At 47.2% G+C, this 20,463-nt stretch overlaps 1 protein-coding gene across 1 annotated transcript; it reads left to right on the top strand.

The window, feature by feature from the left end:
• Nucleotides 1-4,205: 4,205 nt before the first annotated feature.
• CTH (cystathionine gamma-lyase) lies at nt 4,206-17,016 on the top strand. Its single transcript, XM_027651569.1, has 12 exons — nt 4,206-4,432; nt 6,118-6,199; nt 6,736-6,831; nt 8,458-8,567; nt 9,133-9,264; nt 11,029-11,086; nt 11,743-11,820; nt 12,486-12,638; nt 12,928-13,049; nt 14,454-14,506; nt 15,613-15,751; nt 16,403-17,016. Exons 1-12 carry the CDS (start codon nt 4,283-4,285, stop codon nt 16,409-16,411), a joined length of 1,182 nt encoding a protein of 393 aa, XP_027507370.1. The 5' UTR covers nt 4,206-4,282; the 3' UTR covers nt 16,412-17,016.
• Nucleotides 17,017-20,463: the final 3,447 nt, after the last annotated feature.

The following is a 20,463-nucleotide window of genomic DNA, read 5'->3' as shown; positions in this document are numbered from 1 at the left end:
GGGGGACCCGGCCCCTGACAGCCCTGTGTACAGACACCCCTGTACAGACCCCCCGGGATCGGAGATCCGCCCCAGACCCCTCCACAGTCCCTCCATGAACCTTACGGCGCTGTCCAAACGCTCCTGGAGCTCTGGCAGCCTTGGTGCTGTGACCACTGCCCTGAGGAGCCTGTTCAGTGCCCAACCACCCTCTGGGGAAAGAACCTTTTTCTAAGATCCAACCTAAACCTGCCCTGGCACAGCTCCAGCCGTTCCCTCGGGTCCTGTCACTGGTCACGGGGAGCAGAAATCGGATCTGCTCCTCCAGAGGAAACTGCAGATCCCTGGGGTCTTGCCCAGTCTCCTCCAGACTGAAACAAACCAAGTGGCCTCAGCCGCTCTTCATGTGGCCCCTCCAGACCCTTCTCCGTCCCTGTGTCCCTCCTTTGGACATTCTCCAACAACTTTAGATCTTTTTTATATTGAGGTGCCCAATCGCATCCCCAGAACTCGAGGTGAGGCCACCCCAGCCCAGAGCAGAGCGGGACAATCCCCTTCCTCAGTGCTGTTTTCCACCCTGTCATCCCTCAGCCTGTCCCTAGATCCAGGGCTGCCCCATCCCAGGGGCAGAATCCAGCACTTGCCCGTGTTAAACTTCACACAGCTGGATGGGTAGCTGGCATTTCTACATGGGAATAACAGCTCCTGACACTGCACTGATACATCTGCTGTCTCATGGGTACCATGAGAGAGGATACACCGTGGCCAGGCAGCTCTTGAGGTCCCTGCTTCCTGAGGGACGGCCCTTCCCAGAGGGATGTGCCTGCCTGTGTCCATCTCCTTGAAGCAGCACTGCTGCTCCAGCACAGGATCTGGTCGTCAGGAACTGCTCCCACCCATCTCAGAGGGGAAGAAGCACCATCTCTGGTGCTGTACATCATGAGGGAAGGGCTGAGGTCCTCAGTCCACTGCCAAAATCTGCTGTGATGACTCCTCCGGATTCCTCTGGGATGTGTAAAGTGCCAGGGTGAATCTCCTGATCCATGTTGGTCTGACGCAACGGAGAAATGACCCCGTGTATCTATGCACTGCATTTACACAGAGGTGTAAACAAACCACACACAAATGAGCCAAATCCCAGAAAGAACACGAGCTCGGGGATATTTCCTGTGTCATGGAGGGCTCTCCTTCCATGAATCCCCTTGCAAGCAGTGGAAAAGCAATAGGCCACCAATGCTCCTCTGAACAAAACATCACCCAGACCCTTCAATATTCACCCACTTCCCTCATTTTAGTGCCTATATCCTTCCCTGAGGGACAGGGGAATAGAAGGAAAAGCCCCAGTGTGATACATGACCGTGAAACAAGTTCCCTGGGAACGATGGGACCTGGACAAGTTGTCTTCCTCAAAACCATGTGCAGGGAAAGGGAAAGAGAGGACAGTCACCCTATCCTGGTGTCAGTCCTTTGAGGTGCATTGTCAGCTTAGAAAGTACCTGTTCAGGTCAGAGCTTCCTGATTTCTCACAGCAGCTTCTGCTCCAGTGCCAGTTCTGCAAGTTTCTGTTACCAATAGTAGAATGAATAATTTAAAAACTGATGATGTGTCAAATTCTAGGCACACTGGATATTTTACTAATGCTTCCAGGGGAAACTACCTCCAGGTTGTCAGGTTGATCAGACCTGCTGTGGTACAGAACTGCTTGCCGGGGTGACCTCTGTCTTTCCCCATTTGGCATCCTCTCCACTCATCCTAAGTGTCCAAGAAGAGTTATAGGGAGATTTAGGAACTATGAAATATGGTTTCTGTGATAGCCCAGCCACTTCTCATACACTCCTGATACAGAATTTTAAATAATTCTAGGGAAAACAAAACCCCAAAGTTGCTTTTGCTCTATATTCCATTGGTCTTTTCAACAAGATTTTCTGTCTTTTCTTGTTTTTAGGGAAAATTAAAACCCATTTACAAGGAGGATGTGAGATGTTGTCACTGTCAGCAGGTCTGATATCTTCTGTCTGTTCTCTGGTGCTATGCTGGAAACACACATGGAGCACAGCTGGGTTGTGGAATAGATGGATTAGCTCAGGCTTTAGCTGATGTTGGAAGCTTCATGTTACATTTTTAATTACTGAAGGCATGAAGTCACTGTTTACCAGCTTATTACGGAGTCCTTTTTCAATACGGAAATGTAACTAAGACATTACTCATGGGAAGGGCTCTGGGAAAAACTGGTGCTTGTAGTGAATCTCAACTGTGTAATTATTATGGACCTAAAAATTCTTGAGAACTGCGGTTTTTTTGACCATTTAACAACAGAACTTTGCATTGTTTATATTCTCCATTTTCTTAAATGACTGAAAATTTCTCTGTCTCAAAGGCAATTGGGATAAAAGTAGTAGGAATCGTGCCAGAACTCCATTTCCTACAGTTCCTGGGCTGTGGCTCCAGCAGGAATTCCTCCAGCAGGAAATAAATAATGGAAGAATGATCTCTCATGGGTGCATTCCTCCTGGAAAGATTTAAGGAAATAAAACTTAAGAAAAAGCAGATAAGGAACTTCAAGACATCAAGTGGAAGTGTTGATTCTCCTTGCAGTTCATGCTGTCCCAAAGCACTTCAGGAATTCTTATATGTCCTTATTACACAGGAAAAACCACAAGCTTTTCACTTGGACTGATCCATGGGACTACAATTCTTTTTGTCCTGGCTCAGTGAAGTGGTTCAGCAGGAGGTTTGGGGATATTTGGGCGAGATCTGTGTCCATGAAAGGAGCAAAAGCACCAAGGGACAGGCCCAGCCTCCTCTAGGAATATGCAGAGGTGACCAATGGAAAAAAGGAGGAAGGAATTTTGTATGCCAAAGGAAATAATTCCATTTTCCTTTTGCCTCTGCTTGACTGTCCTGGATTTTATAATAGAAATTGTTATAAAAAGGAGACAGACTTGTTATGGGATTTGGTGGTACCTGAAATGCTGTGACCCGGCAGGACGGTGGGTCCACAGCAAAGCTTCGCCCCTGAGCTTAGTGTAGACATTTTCCATAGGATCTGTTTCCCATAGGAAGCAGATTTGTCACCATAGGGTGAAATTCCTCCCTCCTAAATCTCAGGTTCCTGCTGCATGCTCAGGCTGAGACACTGCCCTGTGCACACCCAGGGGTTTTGCTCTGCTTAGATCCAGTTTTGCTCATATTTTATTTGTATTTTTGTTGTAAAGAAAATGTTTCTTTAAAAAATATAATATAAAACCCCTTTGTACTTGTCCTTCAGCACACTGAACCCACCTCTGTGTGACCTTTACCTTCAGAAGACAAACTGCTGTTCTGGGGATGTCAATCCATGTAGAATAACCTTGGCAGGGAGACACAATGAATTAATTTTTAATCTCAGAATGCAGAATGTGTCAGGCTGGAAGGAACCACAGTGGCTCACCTGGTCCCACCTCCCTGCTCCAGCAGGATCATTCCAGATGGGACAGGATTGTGCCCTGAGTGTTCTGAAATATCTCCAGTGAAGAGACTCCACTCCACTCTGGGCAATCTGTCCCAGTGCTCGGTTGCTGCACAGGGAAGAAGTTCTTCCTCATGTTCAGGTGGAACTTCCTGGGCATCAGTTCCTGTCTGTTCCTCTTGTCCCATTGCTGGGCACCCGGGAGCAGAGACTGGTCCACCCTCTGACACCCTTCCTTTAGATATTTATACACATTAATAAGATATTTCACAAAATCCCAGAATAGCTGGGGTTGGAATGGACCTCTGGAGATCACCCAGTTCAACCTTCCCTGTCAGGGCAGGGTCACCTGGAGCAGGTGGGTTTGGAATGTCTCCAGAGAGGGAGATTCCACACGCTCCCTGGGCAGCTGTTCCAGTGCTCTGCCACCTCCATGGAAAGAAATTCTTCCTCATGTTGAGATGGAACTTCTTGTGTTCTAGTTTATGACCATTGCTCCTTGTCCTGTTGCTGGGCACCACTGCACAGAGTCTGACACCCCTTGGAGATGTTTGTATGGACTGAGGGGATCCTCTTCCCGGATGCTGAGGTGATCCAGCAGCGCTGCCCCCTTTTCCGTTCCCAGCGAAGGCGCCCGTGGATCGGGACGATCCCCCAGGATCGGGACGATGCCGGCTCGCGAGCTCCCCCCGGCGGGCGGGCGCTGCCACTGCAGGTCTGGCCCCGCCCCCCGGCACCGCAGCCAATGGGAGGCCGCGCCGAGGCCCCGCCCTCGCCGTGCCCCCGGCGGTGCCGCCGCGGCTCCGGCAGTTCCCGGGACACGCGGATCACACGGGACACGCGGGACACGCGGCCATGGAGCGCGGCTTCCTGCCACCCTTCCCTCACTTCGCCACCCGCGCCATCCACGCCGGGCAGGACCCCGAGCAGTGGCGCTCCGGGGCCGTGGTGCCGCCCATCTCGCTCTCCACCACCTTCAAGCAGCGGGCGCCCGGCGAGCACGCGGTGAGTGCGGCCGCCACCGCGGCATCGGGTCACCCCCGGGGCACCGAGGCACCCGCGGGGGTACCGAGCCATCCTCGGGGGTACTGAGACACCCACGGGGGCACTGAGCTAGTGGGCACACCGGGGGGACCCCGAAGGCCCGGCGTGGGGAGGTCCGGGAAGCGGCTGCCCCTGGGAAGGGGAGGGAGCTCCCGATGGAAGTGTTTTCCCACGTGGCAGCTTCTGGACAAAAAGAGCATCTTTTTCCCGCTGGAAGCGGTGGTTTCGCCCAGGGGGGGTGTGGAGTCTCCCTCACTGGAGGTATTCTAGACCTGTGTGGACACAATCCTGTGCCATGTGCTCTGGGATGACTGCTGCAGCAGGGAGGTGGGACCAGGTGAACCACTGTGGTCCCTTCCAGCCTGACCCAGACTGTAATTGTGTTTTCCCGGGAACTGAGAGAGTTTGGAATGATTTCCACGTGAAACGAGGAGGAAGGGGAGCAGGGACAGGGATGCTGCTGCCCAGCTCCATGGGCTGCACAGAGCCAGGACTCTCGGAAGCTTTACCTGCCCATTTTCCAGATGCAGGGCCCAGGCAGAATCCATGTTCTCCTTCACACATGTTGTGTGAGAGGTTGCTTTAGTTTTCCTTCCAAAGAGAAGGAAATATTTCATAAGGATTTTGTGGCTGCCCCATAGGAACTACTGGGAAGGTTTGCATTGACCTATCCCAAAGTTTCTGATGGGCCATGGCACAAATCTGCCCCTCCTAAACCAGGATCTGCTCCAAAGGCACAGGCTGAACTGGGCTGATTGGGCAGAAGGGATGTGCCTTGTGATCCCTGATTCCACACAGAATTCAGCTGGGAATGCCTGGGAGCAGGCAGCTGCGCTGGAGAGGTCCTCAGAAGGAGTCAGCTACTGTATTCACAATCCTGATGACCGGCTGTTGGTGTTCCTGCCGGGAGCTTTGCCGGAGGATTGGGAGCAATCCTCAGGATTCCAGAGCACGAGGAAGTTGTCATTAAACAGGAATCCTCAAAGAATGCAAATCCCAGGGTGCTCAGCAGGTTCTCTGTAACTGCTGCATCCAGCATGCAGGAGTGGTTTTCCCCATTAAATCTTCCCAGAATTCCCATAAAAGCTGGAGCAGTGAGTTGTGGAACTTGCCAGGGACATGTTTGGGCTCTCAGGAAGTGACAGGTACAGTTGGCCCTGTGCCATCTCTCAGGCTGAGTGTAGTGGAGATGGGAAAATTTTCCCTGATAATTCCCTCCAGAGAGGTTGTGGAGTCTCCCTCCCTGGATATATTCAGGAGCACTCTGGACACAAATCCTGTGCCATGTGCTCTGGGATGGCCCTGCTTGAGCAGGGAGGTGGGAGCAAATGTCTCACTGTGGTCCCTTCCAACCTGACCCATTTTGGGATCTGAGAGTGAGTGGATTGTGTCAGCCCAAGACCTTTTCTCCAACAGTGACCACAGATAGATGTTTAGGAAAAAGTAGGAGAATGTGGCTGCACCCCCAGTGCGCCCCCAGACAGCTTTTGCTGGTGTAGATGCCCAGTTGTTGTGCCAGGAAACCCTCCTGCTGTTCTGGGAGGAGCTGGATGCCCCCAGTGAGGGCTCTTGAAGGAACCTGGAAGTAGTATTGTCTAAAGCTTTCCCAGTGCTCTCTCTTACATTGTCTCTCACTCCTACCCCAGGGATATGAGTACAGCCGGTCTGGGAACCCAACTCGGGATTGCCTGGAGAAGGCTGTGGCCGCCCTTGATGGAGCCAAATACAGTGAGTAATTCATGGCTTGGAGAGGGCTTGGGGCAACCTGGACTAGTGGGAGGTGTCCCTGCCCATGGCAGGGAGTGGAACGGGGTGAGCTTTAAGTCCCCTCCAACCCAAACCATGCCATGATTCCATGATCACAGTTCTTATCACAGCAAAAGCTGCTTTATGGGGTCAGAGTCCAGCAGTTATTGTTGGAAAGTCCAGCTCAATCCCTAGGCTTTCCATTGTTCTTCCTCACTGTGTTTGATGCCTGAGCTAAGCTTGATCCATCCCTGTGCAGCAGCGCTGGATGCAGTGGGAAGGGGGAGCAGGCAGCCCCTGGTCCCAATCTGTTCCCAGTCTGGCACCAGTGTCCATCCTGGTCCCAAGCTGTGTAAATCAATCTGCTGCTTTAACTGGCTCCGCTCACCAAGTGAGGGAGAGTGAGAGTGACAGAACAGGTTCCTTTGAGAGACAAAGTGAGGGAGGTGAAGGCAGTTCTAACCAGGTTGTATCACATCAAATACAGCTTGTCTGCCACTTACTCTGTTCTGTTCCAGGTTTAGCTTATTCTTCAGGCTTAGCAGCTCTTCTGAACATCTGTCACCTGTTGAAGACAGGGGACACAATCATCTGCATGGATGATGTCTATGGAGGTATGTACAGCACCACGGGGGCTTTGATCTTCACTGTGCAAAGGATAAAATAGAACTGACCTCTCTGAAATTCCCCTTTTCTTCGAAGCCTTTTCACCTTGTGAGAACACAGATCACTCCTGTCTGATTTGGGTGTTAGAAATTCAAGCACTGAAACATTTCATTGGCACAACATGGAGGTTTAAAAATATGTAACAACAAATACATGTTTGCATGAGGGGAAATAGCAACATCTTAGTGCTGCACAGGTTTGTTTGCAGAGCAAGACCCTCTTTCCCTAGGTTTGACCCTTTATCAACCAGCATTTTGTCTGGACTGTTTCAGACAACTGTTCCATCACCTCCTCCCAAAGCACAGCTTTGTCCTCGTGCTTTCTGAACACTTCAGAGAAGCCACAGCCCACTCTTAGGTATTGATCTTGCATCGTATTTATCAACAACTCCCAGTCCAAGCAGATATCCACCTCAGCCAAGTCCTTCAGAAGGTTTAGGTCACCCAGAATTCCTGAGGAGGAACATGCTGGTAAGACATGATGTGACAGTTCCTTGGTGTGTGACCTCTGTTCCATTGGTCAGCAGGGCTGGAGTTTCCAAGGCCTTGAAACAGAGAGATCCAACCTGCTGTGTTATCAAGGGAAGGTTAGAGGCAGGTTTCCCAATCAGTAGCTGGAAAACCTGGAAATCTACTTTCCCCTAAAAGCTCTGAGTGTTTGCCAGTCAGTTCTCTGTGCTTGTGCACATCAAATCTAAACACACACGTTTGCTTTTCACACTGAAGTTCTGTCATGCCAGATAGTATTCTCCAACTGCAGCTGGAGACAGCAGGAATCTCTTCTCCTTTAGCTCACAACTCTCTCACCACAACTCAGTCAATCATTTAACCAGAGTACATGGGCAGTTCCTCACTTCTAAAGGGCTCAGGGGGGTATTTTTCAAGCAAAACTTGTTCACCTGCTCCTTAAAGCCTTGACCTGGGGTGGCTTTTGCAAAGATAATTTTATTGTTTTTCCCCTGATTTTTTTTTCATACTTTTGTTATTAAAAAAGTGTTTCCTTAAACCCTCAAATCACTGAGCTGTGCCAATCTCCATATTCCATCCCTTCATGCTTTGATGGCAAACTGCTGTTGGACAGAAGGGAGTCCATGTGGAATAACCTTGGCAGAGACACCCAATAAATTGATTTTTAATCCAGTCAGTATTTCCAGGTAGTGTGTTGCACATCTATTGATCAGCTGTTTGCTGCTGGATTCTTTTAATCTTCTCAATGAAAGGTTCCAAAGACAGATAGGAAGGAAAGAATCACTTTTAGTGGAATGATAATAAACACAGTACTGGAGTCTTCTCCTTGATGCTTCTCTGTTTAATTTTCTGATCAAAAAAACCCTGTTGATATCAAATACTTCACAAATCACTTTGATCCCATGTTCCCATTATTACTTTGTCATGATAATTAAAACTACAACAATCTTTAAACGTTTTTAGAAGTAAAAACAATACTCATTTGTCATTTACATGCAGCACAAAGCTGTGCCCTCCTGACTTTCCCTGGGTGATACAAAAGACTGGAGAGCAGTGAAGGGAAGTCAAAGGAAGTTGTTTAATTTTGTGATTTTGGATTTTTTTTAGGCACAAACAGATACTTCAGGAGAATCGCCTCAGAAATTGGTTTGAAGGTAGTTTTTGTTGACTGCACAAAACCAAAATGCCTGGAAGCTGCAATTACACCACAGACCAAGGTAGGGGAGAGGGAAATGAATATTGTTAAATAGTTTTATTCTTACTCGTGTTGAATTTGGTCTGTGTCTATCTGAGGGGCTGCAGGGGTTGGGGCACTGCTGGTCCCACCAGGGCATGTGGTAATGTTTGTGCTGCCTCATGGAAAACATTTTAAGAAAACAAAAAAACACCCTGAAGAGAGAGAGGAGGAGGGAAAAAGTACAAAAGAGCAGAGGGAACACTGAGCTCAGAGTTGGAGATGCTCCATGGCACTGGAGTGGATAATCCCTTCCTCCAGGGAAGTGTTTCAGACCTTTGGGCATAATGACTTTTTTCTGGCTCTGTCAGGCCTTCTCTGGGTGGGATGAACCTGGATTTGCAAAAGCTTTGCTGTGCTTCCCATGTTGAGTTTGTGGGGAATCACCTCTCCTAAGGAACCTTCCTTTGCTCCAGCAGGGAAACCTTGTTTTCACTCTGGGAAGCTGGGACTCAATAAATTATCATTGAAAGCACTTCTCACTTAGCCAAGGGGCATCAGCAGCACTGAAAATCTCTGACCTGGTGGTTTCTGTTGGATTTGTGCAGCTGATTTGGATCGAGACCCCCACCAACCCCATGATGAAGGTCATCGACATCCGTGCCTGTGCAGATGTGGCACAAAGACACGGGGATGTTCTCCTAGCAGTGGACAACACCTTCATGTCTCCCTATTTCCAGGTGTGTTCACCATTATCCCATTACTCAGTGTAGTTCAAGAGACATTTTCAAAATGGGAAGCACCAAGGAACTGTAGTTTTATCTTTGCATGTAAAATCACCTGCTCTGTTTCTAGCTGCAGGTTAATTCTGCTGGTTGCATCAGTGGAGGTGTATCTGTCATTCAAAAATCATGGATTTTGGTTCTTTCTGATGAAAATCACAGCAGGCTTGTTAAAAAGTGTCCTGTTTTCTGACTTTGGCCTTTTTATAGCAATTCTTTTGTATATGCTGTTTAAGCGCCATTCTGAACGACTTGGTAGTCTAGAAAAAGTAGTGGAAGAAAAAGTTAAAACAAGCAAACTTTGTTCAATCTTCCTTTGAGACATTCAATATTTCTTCAATATTTTGGTGAGTATGTGGCTTAGAAGTTTATAACTTTGTTTATAACAACTGACATAACTTTTCTATATTGATAAAAGGAAGTGATTTTCTTAAGTTCTGAAAGTGTTTCAGAATAATACACGTCCAAGTTTTGTTGATCTCAATATGGACTGGAAATATACATATAAATTTCCCAGGAGGCCAAGCCAATCCCTTGTGTTTTAGGTCCAAAGTCACCCTTCTAGCAGAGTGCAAAGGCAAAGTGTCTGGTTTTGTTCAGGGTACTGAGATCTTCCTGAATTTAGGGAGCTCTGCACAAAGTGTCAATGCTAAGCTCCAGCAGCGCTGCAGTTGGTCTGGGACATTCCAGAAGCTTGGTGATTCCCCCCTGCAATGTGTTATTCAGTTCAGAATTCACAATTTACTTCAGAAAGGGGGGTGTGAAAGGCACAAAGTGAGCTGGGCTGGTTAATGAGTCTGGGTCAGCCTGGTGCCAGTGCTAATGATTGATTTTGATGAGGGGAGTAGGTAGTGTTGTTAAACCCCTCCAGACCCCTGCTGGTGCTAAGCAAATGAGAATTTCAGAGAGATTTGTGTGTCAATATTGAGTGTAAAAGGCATTTTTCCATGGTGATTCTGGCTGTGCATTGGGAGTGAGTGTTATCCATGTTCCTTGGATGGATGTCCATGTTCAATCTGGCTCAGCAGTCTTTAGACCTGCTTGCTTTGTTACCTTTTAACACACTGATGCTCTTCGCTCTTTGGAATATGTTTATATTATGTGCCAAGTCCCTCAGTGATTAGTTAAAAGAATTACATTGTTCACGACCTCTTGCCCATCAACCCCTTGCTTTGTCTCACCTTCAAAAGGCTTCTGGGAACAAAGCTGGGAGGTGAGGAAAAACAGCTGGCAAAGAAAACCTCCTTTCCTCATGTTTTCAGTTCTTTCAGTGTAATATCACCAGTACTTGGAAAACAATGCAATTGTTATGCTTTTCAGACTGTGTTGAGTCTTAATTTTCTAAGGAAATCCACTTTAGAGAGTAAATACCATTGTTTCTCTTGCCTCAGCTAAGCAATAGAACTATTTTTTCCCAAATATGAACTGTATGTTAGATAGATTGAACCATTTCTCTCCCTGAAGCCAGTGGGAATTGGGCCAGTGCTGTTAAATCACATTTGAGTGTGCTTATCTTGAATCCAGAGTGTCTCCCTGTGCTTTTGGTTTTATCACACATTCAATCATCATTCTCAAGTTTTTGTGTTTAAAGTGTTAAGGTTTTGTGGGTTTTTCTTTAGTTTCTCCACTTATTTTTTGCTGTGTAAGCCTTTTTGGATAGCTGGAAGTGAACCTGGCTGCACACAGGCATTAATCAGATCTGTGAATTTAATTTTGTTTCAGTGTCCTCTGTCCCTGGGGGCTGATATTTGTATGAGTTCTGCGACCAAGTACTTGAACGGTGAGTGTGGGAGTTCAACACCTACTTAAGGCAAGGTTGGATGGAGTATTGGGAAGAAATCCTTCCCTGTGAGGATGGTGAGGCCCTGGCACAGGTTGCTCAGAGAAGCTGTGGCTGCCTCATCCCTGGAAGTGTCGAAGGTCAGGTTGGATGGGACTTGGAGCAGTCTGGTATAGTGGACGGTGTCCCTGCCCATGGCAGGGGGTGGGATGTGATGTTTAAGGTTCTTCCCAGCCCAAACCAGTCTGGGATTCTGTGATAACATGAATTATTATTATTATAAAGCCATGCTGGCTTTAATTTGGCTACAACAAAGCAGGTGCCTTTAGGAGGAGGGGGGTTGGGAGCTGCTCTCCCTGAGCCAGGAGCCTGGAGCTTCTCTCCAGGGCATTCCTGGTTCCTGCAGTGTCCTGGCAGGTGGCAGAGGTGCCCTGGGAAGTGCCAGTGCAGGCGACAGTGCTGAGCAGAGCTTTAGAAACAGCCCGAATCTGCCTTGTGATTTCTTTCTGCACAGGAAGAAAGGCTAGAGCTTCAGGAACAACCCAGGGCCTTGCAAAACTGGGGTTTTAGTAACACCAGGATGGAGAAACTGGGGGGTTGAGGCAGAACCCTGGAGCAGATGGAATGGCTGATCCTGTTCTTGTCTTCATTTGTAGGGCACAGTGATGTGGTGATGGGGCTGGTCTCAGTGAACCGGGATGATCTCTATGAGAGGCTCAAATTCCTGCAGAATTGTGAGTACTAATACAGGAAATACCTGGAAATGAATCCTGGTCACAAACCAGCTCCTGCTGGGGAGCATGGGGATGCACACAAGTGAGAATTCTGCTTAGAGATGCAGCTCAAAAGGGCAGAACTGGAAATAATAAAATAAATTTTTATTTTAATAAATTTTAATACAATTAAAATAATGTTTAAATTAATAAAATAAACTTAATAAAATTAATTACACTGGTCTCCACTTCCTAATTGCTTCTAGAGAACTGATGAGGCACATCCTGGAAGCATCAGGGTCTCTCTGCCTTGTGCACACCTGCAGTTAAAGAGATTTTTTAAACTCACACATAAGAATTTTCTTGTATATGTTGATTTTGAGCATTTTACTGCCTCTTAATTGTCAGGAATAAATTTCTGTATGGGGTTCTGCCTGCTCTCTGCCTACAGCAGAGACAATAAAGGTATATTATGTCTAATAAATAGAACCCCTGAGGCTTCAGCTTGTTAATTCACCTCATTAATTGGCTCCCCACGTGTGTGAGATGAGGAAGGTAGATTGCAGCAGGTATCTTCCCACTTGTCACGTTCTAACTTTAGAAATGTTGTTGATTAGGACTGTATCAGTTGTACTAAAACCCAAACCAGCCCCTTTTTTCTGAGGAATTTTGTCTCCCTTCCCCAGCTCTCGGGGCCGTCCCGTCTGCCTTTGACTGTTACCTGTGCAACCGGGGGCTGAAGACGCTGCACATCCGCATGAAGCAGCACTTCCACAACGCCCTGGCTGTTGCCCAGTTCCTGGAGTCACATTCCCGGGTGGAGAAGGTCCTTTTCCCAGGTGGGTTGGCAGGACCTCTGAGCAGGAAATGTCCCAGAGGGTGGATTTGGGTGCCGTGATGCTCCATGTCATCCTCACCTTCATGTGGTGGCCTTGGAGCTCCAAGGTGTCCACCTTGGAGTGGGCTGAGGGGGAGCTGCTCCACCTCTGCTTGAGGGCAATTTCCTCGGTGACTCCCCAGATTCCAGGGGTGACTTGAGGTGGGTGTCCACCTTGGCAGAGGCTGAGGGGGAAGCTGCTCCACGTCTAAGGGAGGGTCATTCACTCCAAGTGACTCCCCAAATTCCAGGGCTGCCTTCCCACCCTCAGCATGAGCTGATGAAGCGCCAGTGCACGGGCTGTCCTGGCATGATCACCTTCTACATCAAGGGGAACCTCAAACATGCTACTGCCTTCCTCAAGAGCCTAAAGGTAAATGGCAATAAAACACCACCTCAGAGGGACCCGAGACTGTCCTGCTGAGGGGGATGGTGGAAGTGGCTTTTCTTGGTGAGGGGAGAGTCTGTCTGTACTTGCAAAGCTCCTCAAAGCTTTTGGGTGTGACCATCTCTAAATAATAGATAATTTGTAAATGTGAGGCTAATGAGAGGGAACAAAAGATGCCTGAGCTCCTTGGAAGGGTTTGTTTGCACAGCAAGGTGAGGTGTGTCCAGGTTAGCCCAGGAAATGCTGCTGACAAAGGGCCTTTTGCCAAAATACCTGCAGGAGTTGGAAGCAGAGAAGCTGTGGCTGGTGTAACACTGCTGGAATATTTCAAAGTGCTCATCAGGAGAATGAAACATTGAGGAGACACCTGAATCATGAAGCTGAGAGGGAGTCCCTCAGTTTGGAGAATGGTTGGTTGTTTATTTGACCCAAACAACAGGTTTTTGCTGTTTTGCCTTGTGTTCATTCTGCCTGTGCCCTTTGATGTGTTTCTAGTCGTGATCTCTGGTTAATTTGCATCCTGCTCTACTGGATTTGCTGTTTTGTTCTTGGAAAAACCAATCAGTAAGAACTGGCGGAGGTGAATTAGAACTTCCTTCTGCCCCCTGTCTCACTTGCCAGCTGATGTCACCCACTGAAAATGAATTTACTAACAATATGGTTGGCCCGCAAAATATCCTTTGACCTGAGAGAAAGGACTGAATCCTGGCGCAGGAGATCTGCCAGCTTTGACAAGAAATATCAGGGAATGTGTCCCAGGAGAAGTAGTTCCTGACAGTTATCCAAGCCCTTTGACTTGGGTGACCATCAGTTTGTCACTAGGCTTGTCCAAAAGTAAAGTCATTCCAAAGAATCATAGAATCCCACACTGCTTTGGGTTGGAAGGGAACTTAAAGCCCATCTTCTACTACCCCCTGCCATGGGCAGGGACACCTTCCACTATACCAGACTGCTCCAAGTCCTATCCATCCTGGCCTTGGACACTTCCAAGGATGGGGTCTGTTTTAAATCTTAGTAGCTCTTACTTGCTAAATGTACACTTTATTCCTGAATTACACTAATACCATTTATAAAATAAAACTTATTATATAAAAACTTAGGGAAAAAGCCCCCTAAACATTCTTTTTCCATAATGTCCTTGAAGTGGTCATTGCTCCAAGGCTGCCAGAGCTCAAGGAGCATATGGACAATGCTCTCAGGGTCAGGGTGGGATTGTTGGGGTGTCTGCAGGGCCAGGAGTTGGACTCATGATTCTTGTGGGTCCCTTCCAGCTCAGGATATTCCATGATTCTTTGACATCTCTTTCCATGCATCCATGGAAACTTGTTAACTTCTTTCTTTCACACTTCCCTTTCACCCTTGTTAATTTGTGTTCCATCTTTCCCATAGGTGTTTACCCTGGCTGAGAGTCTGGGGGGCTACGAGAGCCTGGCAGAGCACCCGTAAGTCATTCTTCTATCTTCAAAGTCTAAAAAGGCTGCAGAGTCCCCCAAAATATTAGTGGGGGACAGCACAGATATTTCCAGTCCCTGAGGCCAAGCTGTTTTCCATGTAATGGAAAGAATGGTGTGCTGTGTAGCACAAACCTAGCAGAGACTCCAGGAATGAGTGAATTCTGTGAATGTGAGAGTGCAGTGATGGAGGAATTTTGACTGGAAAACTGGAATTTAGGAATTTGTTGCTCTGAAAACAATCCAAGAAATCCGTGTGTGTTGGAATTGTGGAGCAGATGGGATGGAGGGAAGAGCTGTGCCATGCTCCTTGCTCACACAAGAGGGCGTGGTCAGTACGTTCACCCAACTGCCTTGTTTTCCCTGTCAGGACATTTTTTGTGGGAATTTTAGTAACATTTGGCTGCTCCTGTTAAGGTTAAAAGGCTAAAAAGAGGATTTATATGGAATTAGATTCTTTTACCAAAACCAATTTGCTTTTCAAAAAGATACATGGGAATTTATGGCTTTTTGTGTGCTAAAGCATTTCAGGTATTCATTAGAGTAATAGCAAATCTTAAACCACTCCAGCAGCTGGAAGAAATTGTGAGTTGGTTGGTGGAGCACAGGGGAAAATACCTTCTTGCCCATATTATCCAAACCTGCAGAGAGTAAACCCTTCAGTGTAATCTGGTACAGTTTGACAAGAAGAAACCAGAAGTTAATAGAGAATAGGAGATTTTATACTGGAGGTTGTTCACTGCAGCTGCTTCTTCACATGCAGAGCAGAGCTTTTAGAGCAAAAAAAACCCTAAAAAACTCTGGAAGGAAGAGGAATGGGATTTTCTCCTTTTTTAGCTCCAGATTTTGAAGTATCCACTTCTTATTTATAATTTGTAGCTTAGAAGTACTTTCCTGAAAGTCTAAAGTCCCTGACTTCACATCATTTACAGACACTGCCACGAGCTCTTTCCATCTGTGGGTTCAGCAGCAAGTGGCACAGAAAAGGTGTAAAACCTCATGAAATTTTGGGGGTGCTGGCAGAAAACCAGCTGGTTTGGGCTTTACTGAGGAAAGTCCAAAGTTCTTAGGAAACAGGCTGGTGTTTGTCCCTGCAGGGCCATCATGACCCATGCCTCAGTGCCCCAGGAGGAGAGGGAAGCTCTTGGCATCACTGATACGTTGATTCGTCTCTCTGTGGGTTTGGAGGATGAGGAGGATTTACTGGCTGACCTGGACCAGGCCCTGAAGGCTGCGGTGAGTGGGTTCTTACCCCCTAAGAATCATTCCCTCTCTCACTGGCTGACTCCTGGGAATTCTTACCTTTTTAAGCCACTCCTAAGCAGACCTTGGATTTAAAGCTCTCCCTGTCAGGATTCCCTGTACAAGGTTTGTGTCCCGGTCAATCACAGTCTCAACCGATATGGATTCAGGTACAACAGATGTTGGAGTCACGGGAATATCCCTGCTAAAGTCAGGCTCAGGGAGACTCTCACACAGGCCTAGAAAGGCTCAGTGTGTGCTTCAGATTTTTCCTGGCAGGGTTGAAATATATTAAGGAGCTTTAAGAGCTTCTCTCAAACAGTAAGCCCAATTTGAGTACTGCTGTTTCATTCCACTCCTGATGCTTCTCTCCCACAGGTCTGGATTTCAGACAGTGGATTTTTTTGTGTGTGTAGGGTTGGTTTTTAATGTTTTTGTTTGTTTGTTTTTCAGGGTTTTTTTGTTTGTTTTTTTTTTAATGATAGGAAAAGTTATCATCAGTAACTACACATATTTCTGTTTGCCAGCACAGGGCATGAAATTAATTTAATGCCAAAATGTGTCTTATTTATGAAAAGAAGAAGAAAAGTGTGTGGTTGATGAGGGGCAGAACATAATTATCTCTCCTTTCCCTTCTTCTTGCAGTTTGCATAAGCCTTGAGGCTTAAAGAAGGAACTTGGAATTGGATGTTGCAAAGACTGGAAGAGGACATGGAAAACCAAATTGCTCCTTTGATTTGCCTTTGATTTGCCTTTGGGAATTTCAATCTGGATTCCTGGGGAGTCTCCCTGGTGCTGTTGGGTTGGTTCTGCTGCTGTCTGGCTGTGCACGGACTGTGTGTGGCACAGACAGGGCTCTCCTGTGGGTCAAGGTCTGTTGTTGGGAAATCTGTTGGGGTTTCTGGAGTCAGTAATTGTGTGTGAGAGCAGCCATGGGCTCCCTCAGAAATGTTCTCCCTGTTCTCTCAGAGATCAGTGTTTCTTCTGATGGTTTGAGGTCACAGGGAGTGGTTCCTGGTGCTGCTCTTGGGATGCACAGTTCATTCTTCTCTTCCAACCCAACAGCCCATCTTAAAAACATGATTTGCTTTAGATTTATTTTAATTAGGTCAGAAATGTGCTTTAAAGCTTTTCTCCTCTGGATTTTTTAATGCAGTATTGAAAATGAAGCTTTGAAAATGGTAAATAATAGCTTTCTAATAGCTGTTAGTTATGAGAATGATTGAAACAACTTAAATTAAAATATGCTGTGAATTTCCTTGATGTCTTCCTTCTTCCACTTCCATGTGCTACTTATGTTCAAAATCAGGTGATAGAATAACCCTGGAGCTGTTCAGATTTTCCTATGGGAAGAAGATGTCATTGATGGTGTTACTTTTGTCAGGAAAAAGAGATGTAAATTTGGCTGTAGAACAACTTCTCCTGCAAATTGCAGTGTTCGGGCAGGGAATGCTTAGAGGGGCTGGGTGGGACAAAGTGTCCCCTCCCACGTCCTCCCAGGTGACTCTGCTGAAGAGCCACCAAAGAAGCACAAGGTGCTGCAGGTTTTTGTTACAAGACTGACTGCATATATCCTTCTTGGGGGGAACATTTGGCTTTCCTAAGCTAAGTAGAAATTGGACTTTCTGGGGTGTCTTTTTGCTTTGTTTCTCAGATTGAGAGCTGACATGGAATGCGAGCTGGGTGATGTTCACTCACCAGCTGATTCCAGGCTGCCTCAGACTGTGGTCTGGGACAACCCAGCTTATGAGCAGGAGAGGAAAGAAGGCTGGAGCTGAGGCAGGAAGGCAGTTTGTGTATCATCACACAAACAGAAAATAGCCTTCATTATCTGCAGTGATGATATCCTGAGAAAACTGAGGTGAACGTATTCACACCCCAAACCACCTCATTTCATACTGGTTTGGGTTGGAAGGGACCTCAAAGCTCATCCAGTTCCACCTCTTGCCATGGGCAGGGACACCTTCCACTATCCCAGGTTGCTCCAAGCCCTGTCCAACCTGGCCTTGGACAGTCCCAGGGACGGAGCAGCCACAGCTTCTCTGGGCAACCTGTGCCAGGGCCTCACCACCCTCACAGCCAAGAATTCCTTCCCAATATTCCATCTAACTCTGTCCTCTGGCAGTGGGAAGCCATTCCCCATTTTTCCCTTGCCCCTCCGAAGGGTGGGTTACTGGTTATACCAGGTCAGCACCTCATAAAGCCCATCCACAGGAAGTCCCTCAGATCCATGTGTTTTTCTGGGAAGTGCAGCCTCTACCCAGTGCTGTGAACCTACTGGTTGGTCTTTGGCTGCTCCTGAAGGGCAGCAGTGTCTGGTTTCTGTCAGGAGAGTCTCTCATCTCCCATGAAATGAAAAGCTTGTGTGTTTGCTTGTCCTGCTGCTGACGGGAATTTCCCTTATCCCATTTGTTTGGGGAAAGATAAAACTGCCAGAGGTGAAATTCTCAATGAATTGTCCCATGATTTTCTTGACACACAGAATATTGACCTGAAGCTGCCTCTGTGGTTGGACCTGCCAGGAACTGGTCCCTTCATGGGGAGGTTGCAGTGGTAGGAGATGCACTCAGCTGATCATACACTGATTATTCACATTTTATATCATGGCCCCAACCTGGCAGAGCTCAAGGAGCATTGGGACAACACTCTAAGGGACAGGGCAGGATTTTGGGGTGTCCTGTGCAGGGCCAGGAGTTGGACTTGATGATCCTTGTGGGTCCCTTCCAACTCAGGAGACTAGGATTCTATACATGTGAGCAGGAGATAATCCATTGGGATCTCTGTATATATCTCTGTTCATGACTTTCCTGAATCCATTCCCTCTGACCCCAGATTTGGGTTGTATTTCCCATATTCCATCTTTGTGAAGCTAAAAGGCACATTTCATCCTCTGGTTGATGTTGCAGCTGTGAATTCAGATTCATTGGACTTGCAGGGGAATTTCTTTTTTATGTTGAGACTGAGATCCCTTGTATTGGCTAAAGATACATTTTTTCCTGGAAAATAGTAGAGCAGCACTAAGCCTGGAGATAAGACCAGTTAAACCAGAAGCAGAGCTGGCTCCCAGCCCCAGCGAGTGGCAGCAGTGCTGGGGTCAGCTTGCACTCCCAGCCTCAGATTCCCTGGATTTGAGCTTTTTTTGGCATTTCTCGCAGTCACAGCCATTTGATGAAGTGCTCTGTGTTTTCCAGCCAAGAGCTGAACCACATTAGTCAGAAGAGTTCTTAGAAACTTCAACATTCACTTACAGGAAAGTTGCTGTAATTGAGGTCCACTCTTTGTCAGCAGTGGATAAACTTGTCTACCCAGAAAATGTTGGGTGATCCCACACAAAACTCCTGTTCCTGGAGCCAGCCACACACTTTGGCAGCTTTCCTGCTGCCCCTTGATGGACACATCATGAAGATGCTCCAACTCATCCTGCTGCTGCAAGATCTGTGTCCGAGCACGAGCTGGGAATGACAGCTCATATCCCGCATATTTATGGATTTAGTGGGCTCAAAGGCATTAACTCCAGCCAGCAGATACCCTTTGGTACCAGCACAGCTTCCCAAGCCCGGCACTCACGTCTCCATGAATCACCAAAATGAGCTTGAGCTTCGTAAGTGCTTTGTAATTCTTTTATCTCTGTTGTGTGCAGGAGCTGACTTACAAATGCAATTTTTATTCCTCCCTTTTATCATCTCCCTTCAGAAAAATAGTGACTCTCTCATGTCTTGCTGAAGAGCCGGATGTTGGGAAATGGAGTTGGAGATGCAGCTCTCACTCTGCCAATCTCATAGAATCGTGGAAGGGACCCTCAGGTATCATCCAGTCCAGCTCCTGGCCCTGCACAGCACACCCCAACAATCCCACTCTGTCCCTGAGAGTGCTGTTCAAACACTCCCTGAGCTCTGCCAGGGTGACAGATGTGACTTCACCACGGCCAAACCCAGCTCTGGGCCCACAGAGCTTCCCTCCCCTGGCACTCACGGAGGTGAGGGCACCTTGGTCTTTGCACACCCCCAGGTCACTGCAGGGAATCCCCATCCCACCAGCTGGGCCCTGGAATGTCAGAGCAGGGTGGGGGTTTGGAAATGGTTTCCTCCCCAGGTTTTCAGCCGTCATTCCTAGCTCTTTAAGCATGACTGAGAATTTATTTTCCCCCTCTTGCAAACCACATTTTTCACCTCTTTTCTCATATTCCTACTTTATTGGACCCAAAGCCTGAGTCTTCAACCAATTTGTAGGTCAACATCTGCCACCAGAGCAGGGCCAGGCAATATCTATGCACACCTCTCACCCTAATAGACCTTCATCCAGACCAGCTGCAGAATTTGGGTAGGAAAGTTTAACAGTTAAGGTGGTTTTTTTCCAGTATTTCCATGTCTGCCTGTGTTTCCAAGATGCTGTTGAGTTCTCACCATGGCACAATTATTGACACTGTAATTAATGACTTTAAAAGGCTTCATGTGTTTCAGAAGAGCAGTGTGAGATCTGCAGGAACGGAGCAGAATTCCATTTCAGTTGGGAATATTTCCCAAGAGAGTGTGTCACACAGGCTATAAGAATGGAGAAATTATATTTAGATTATGTTAATCATTTATCTTTTCTCCTCTTTGAGGCTTTCATGAGGACAGATGAACGTAAAAGGAATTCTCTCACTTGGACACATGGGGAAGAGCAGAAACAGAGCAGTTCCAGCCCCAAGTCGCATTTTCTGTTCC

The sequence above is a fragment of the Corapipo altera genome, unplaced genomic scaffold, assembly GCF_003945725.1.
Source record: "Corapipo altera isolate COAL_440 unplaced genomic scaffold, ASM394572v1 57, whole genome shotgun sequence".
Taxonomy (NCBI): Eukaryota; Metazoa; Chordata; class Aves; order Passeriformes; family Pipridae; genus Corapipo; species Corapipo altera.
Note: the sequence above shows the minus strand (reverse complement) of the source record. Positions and strands in the feature narration are given on the sequence as shown.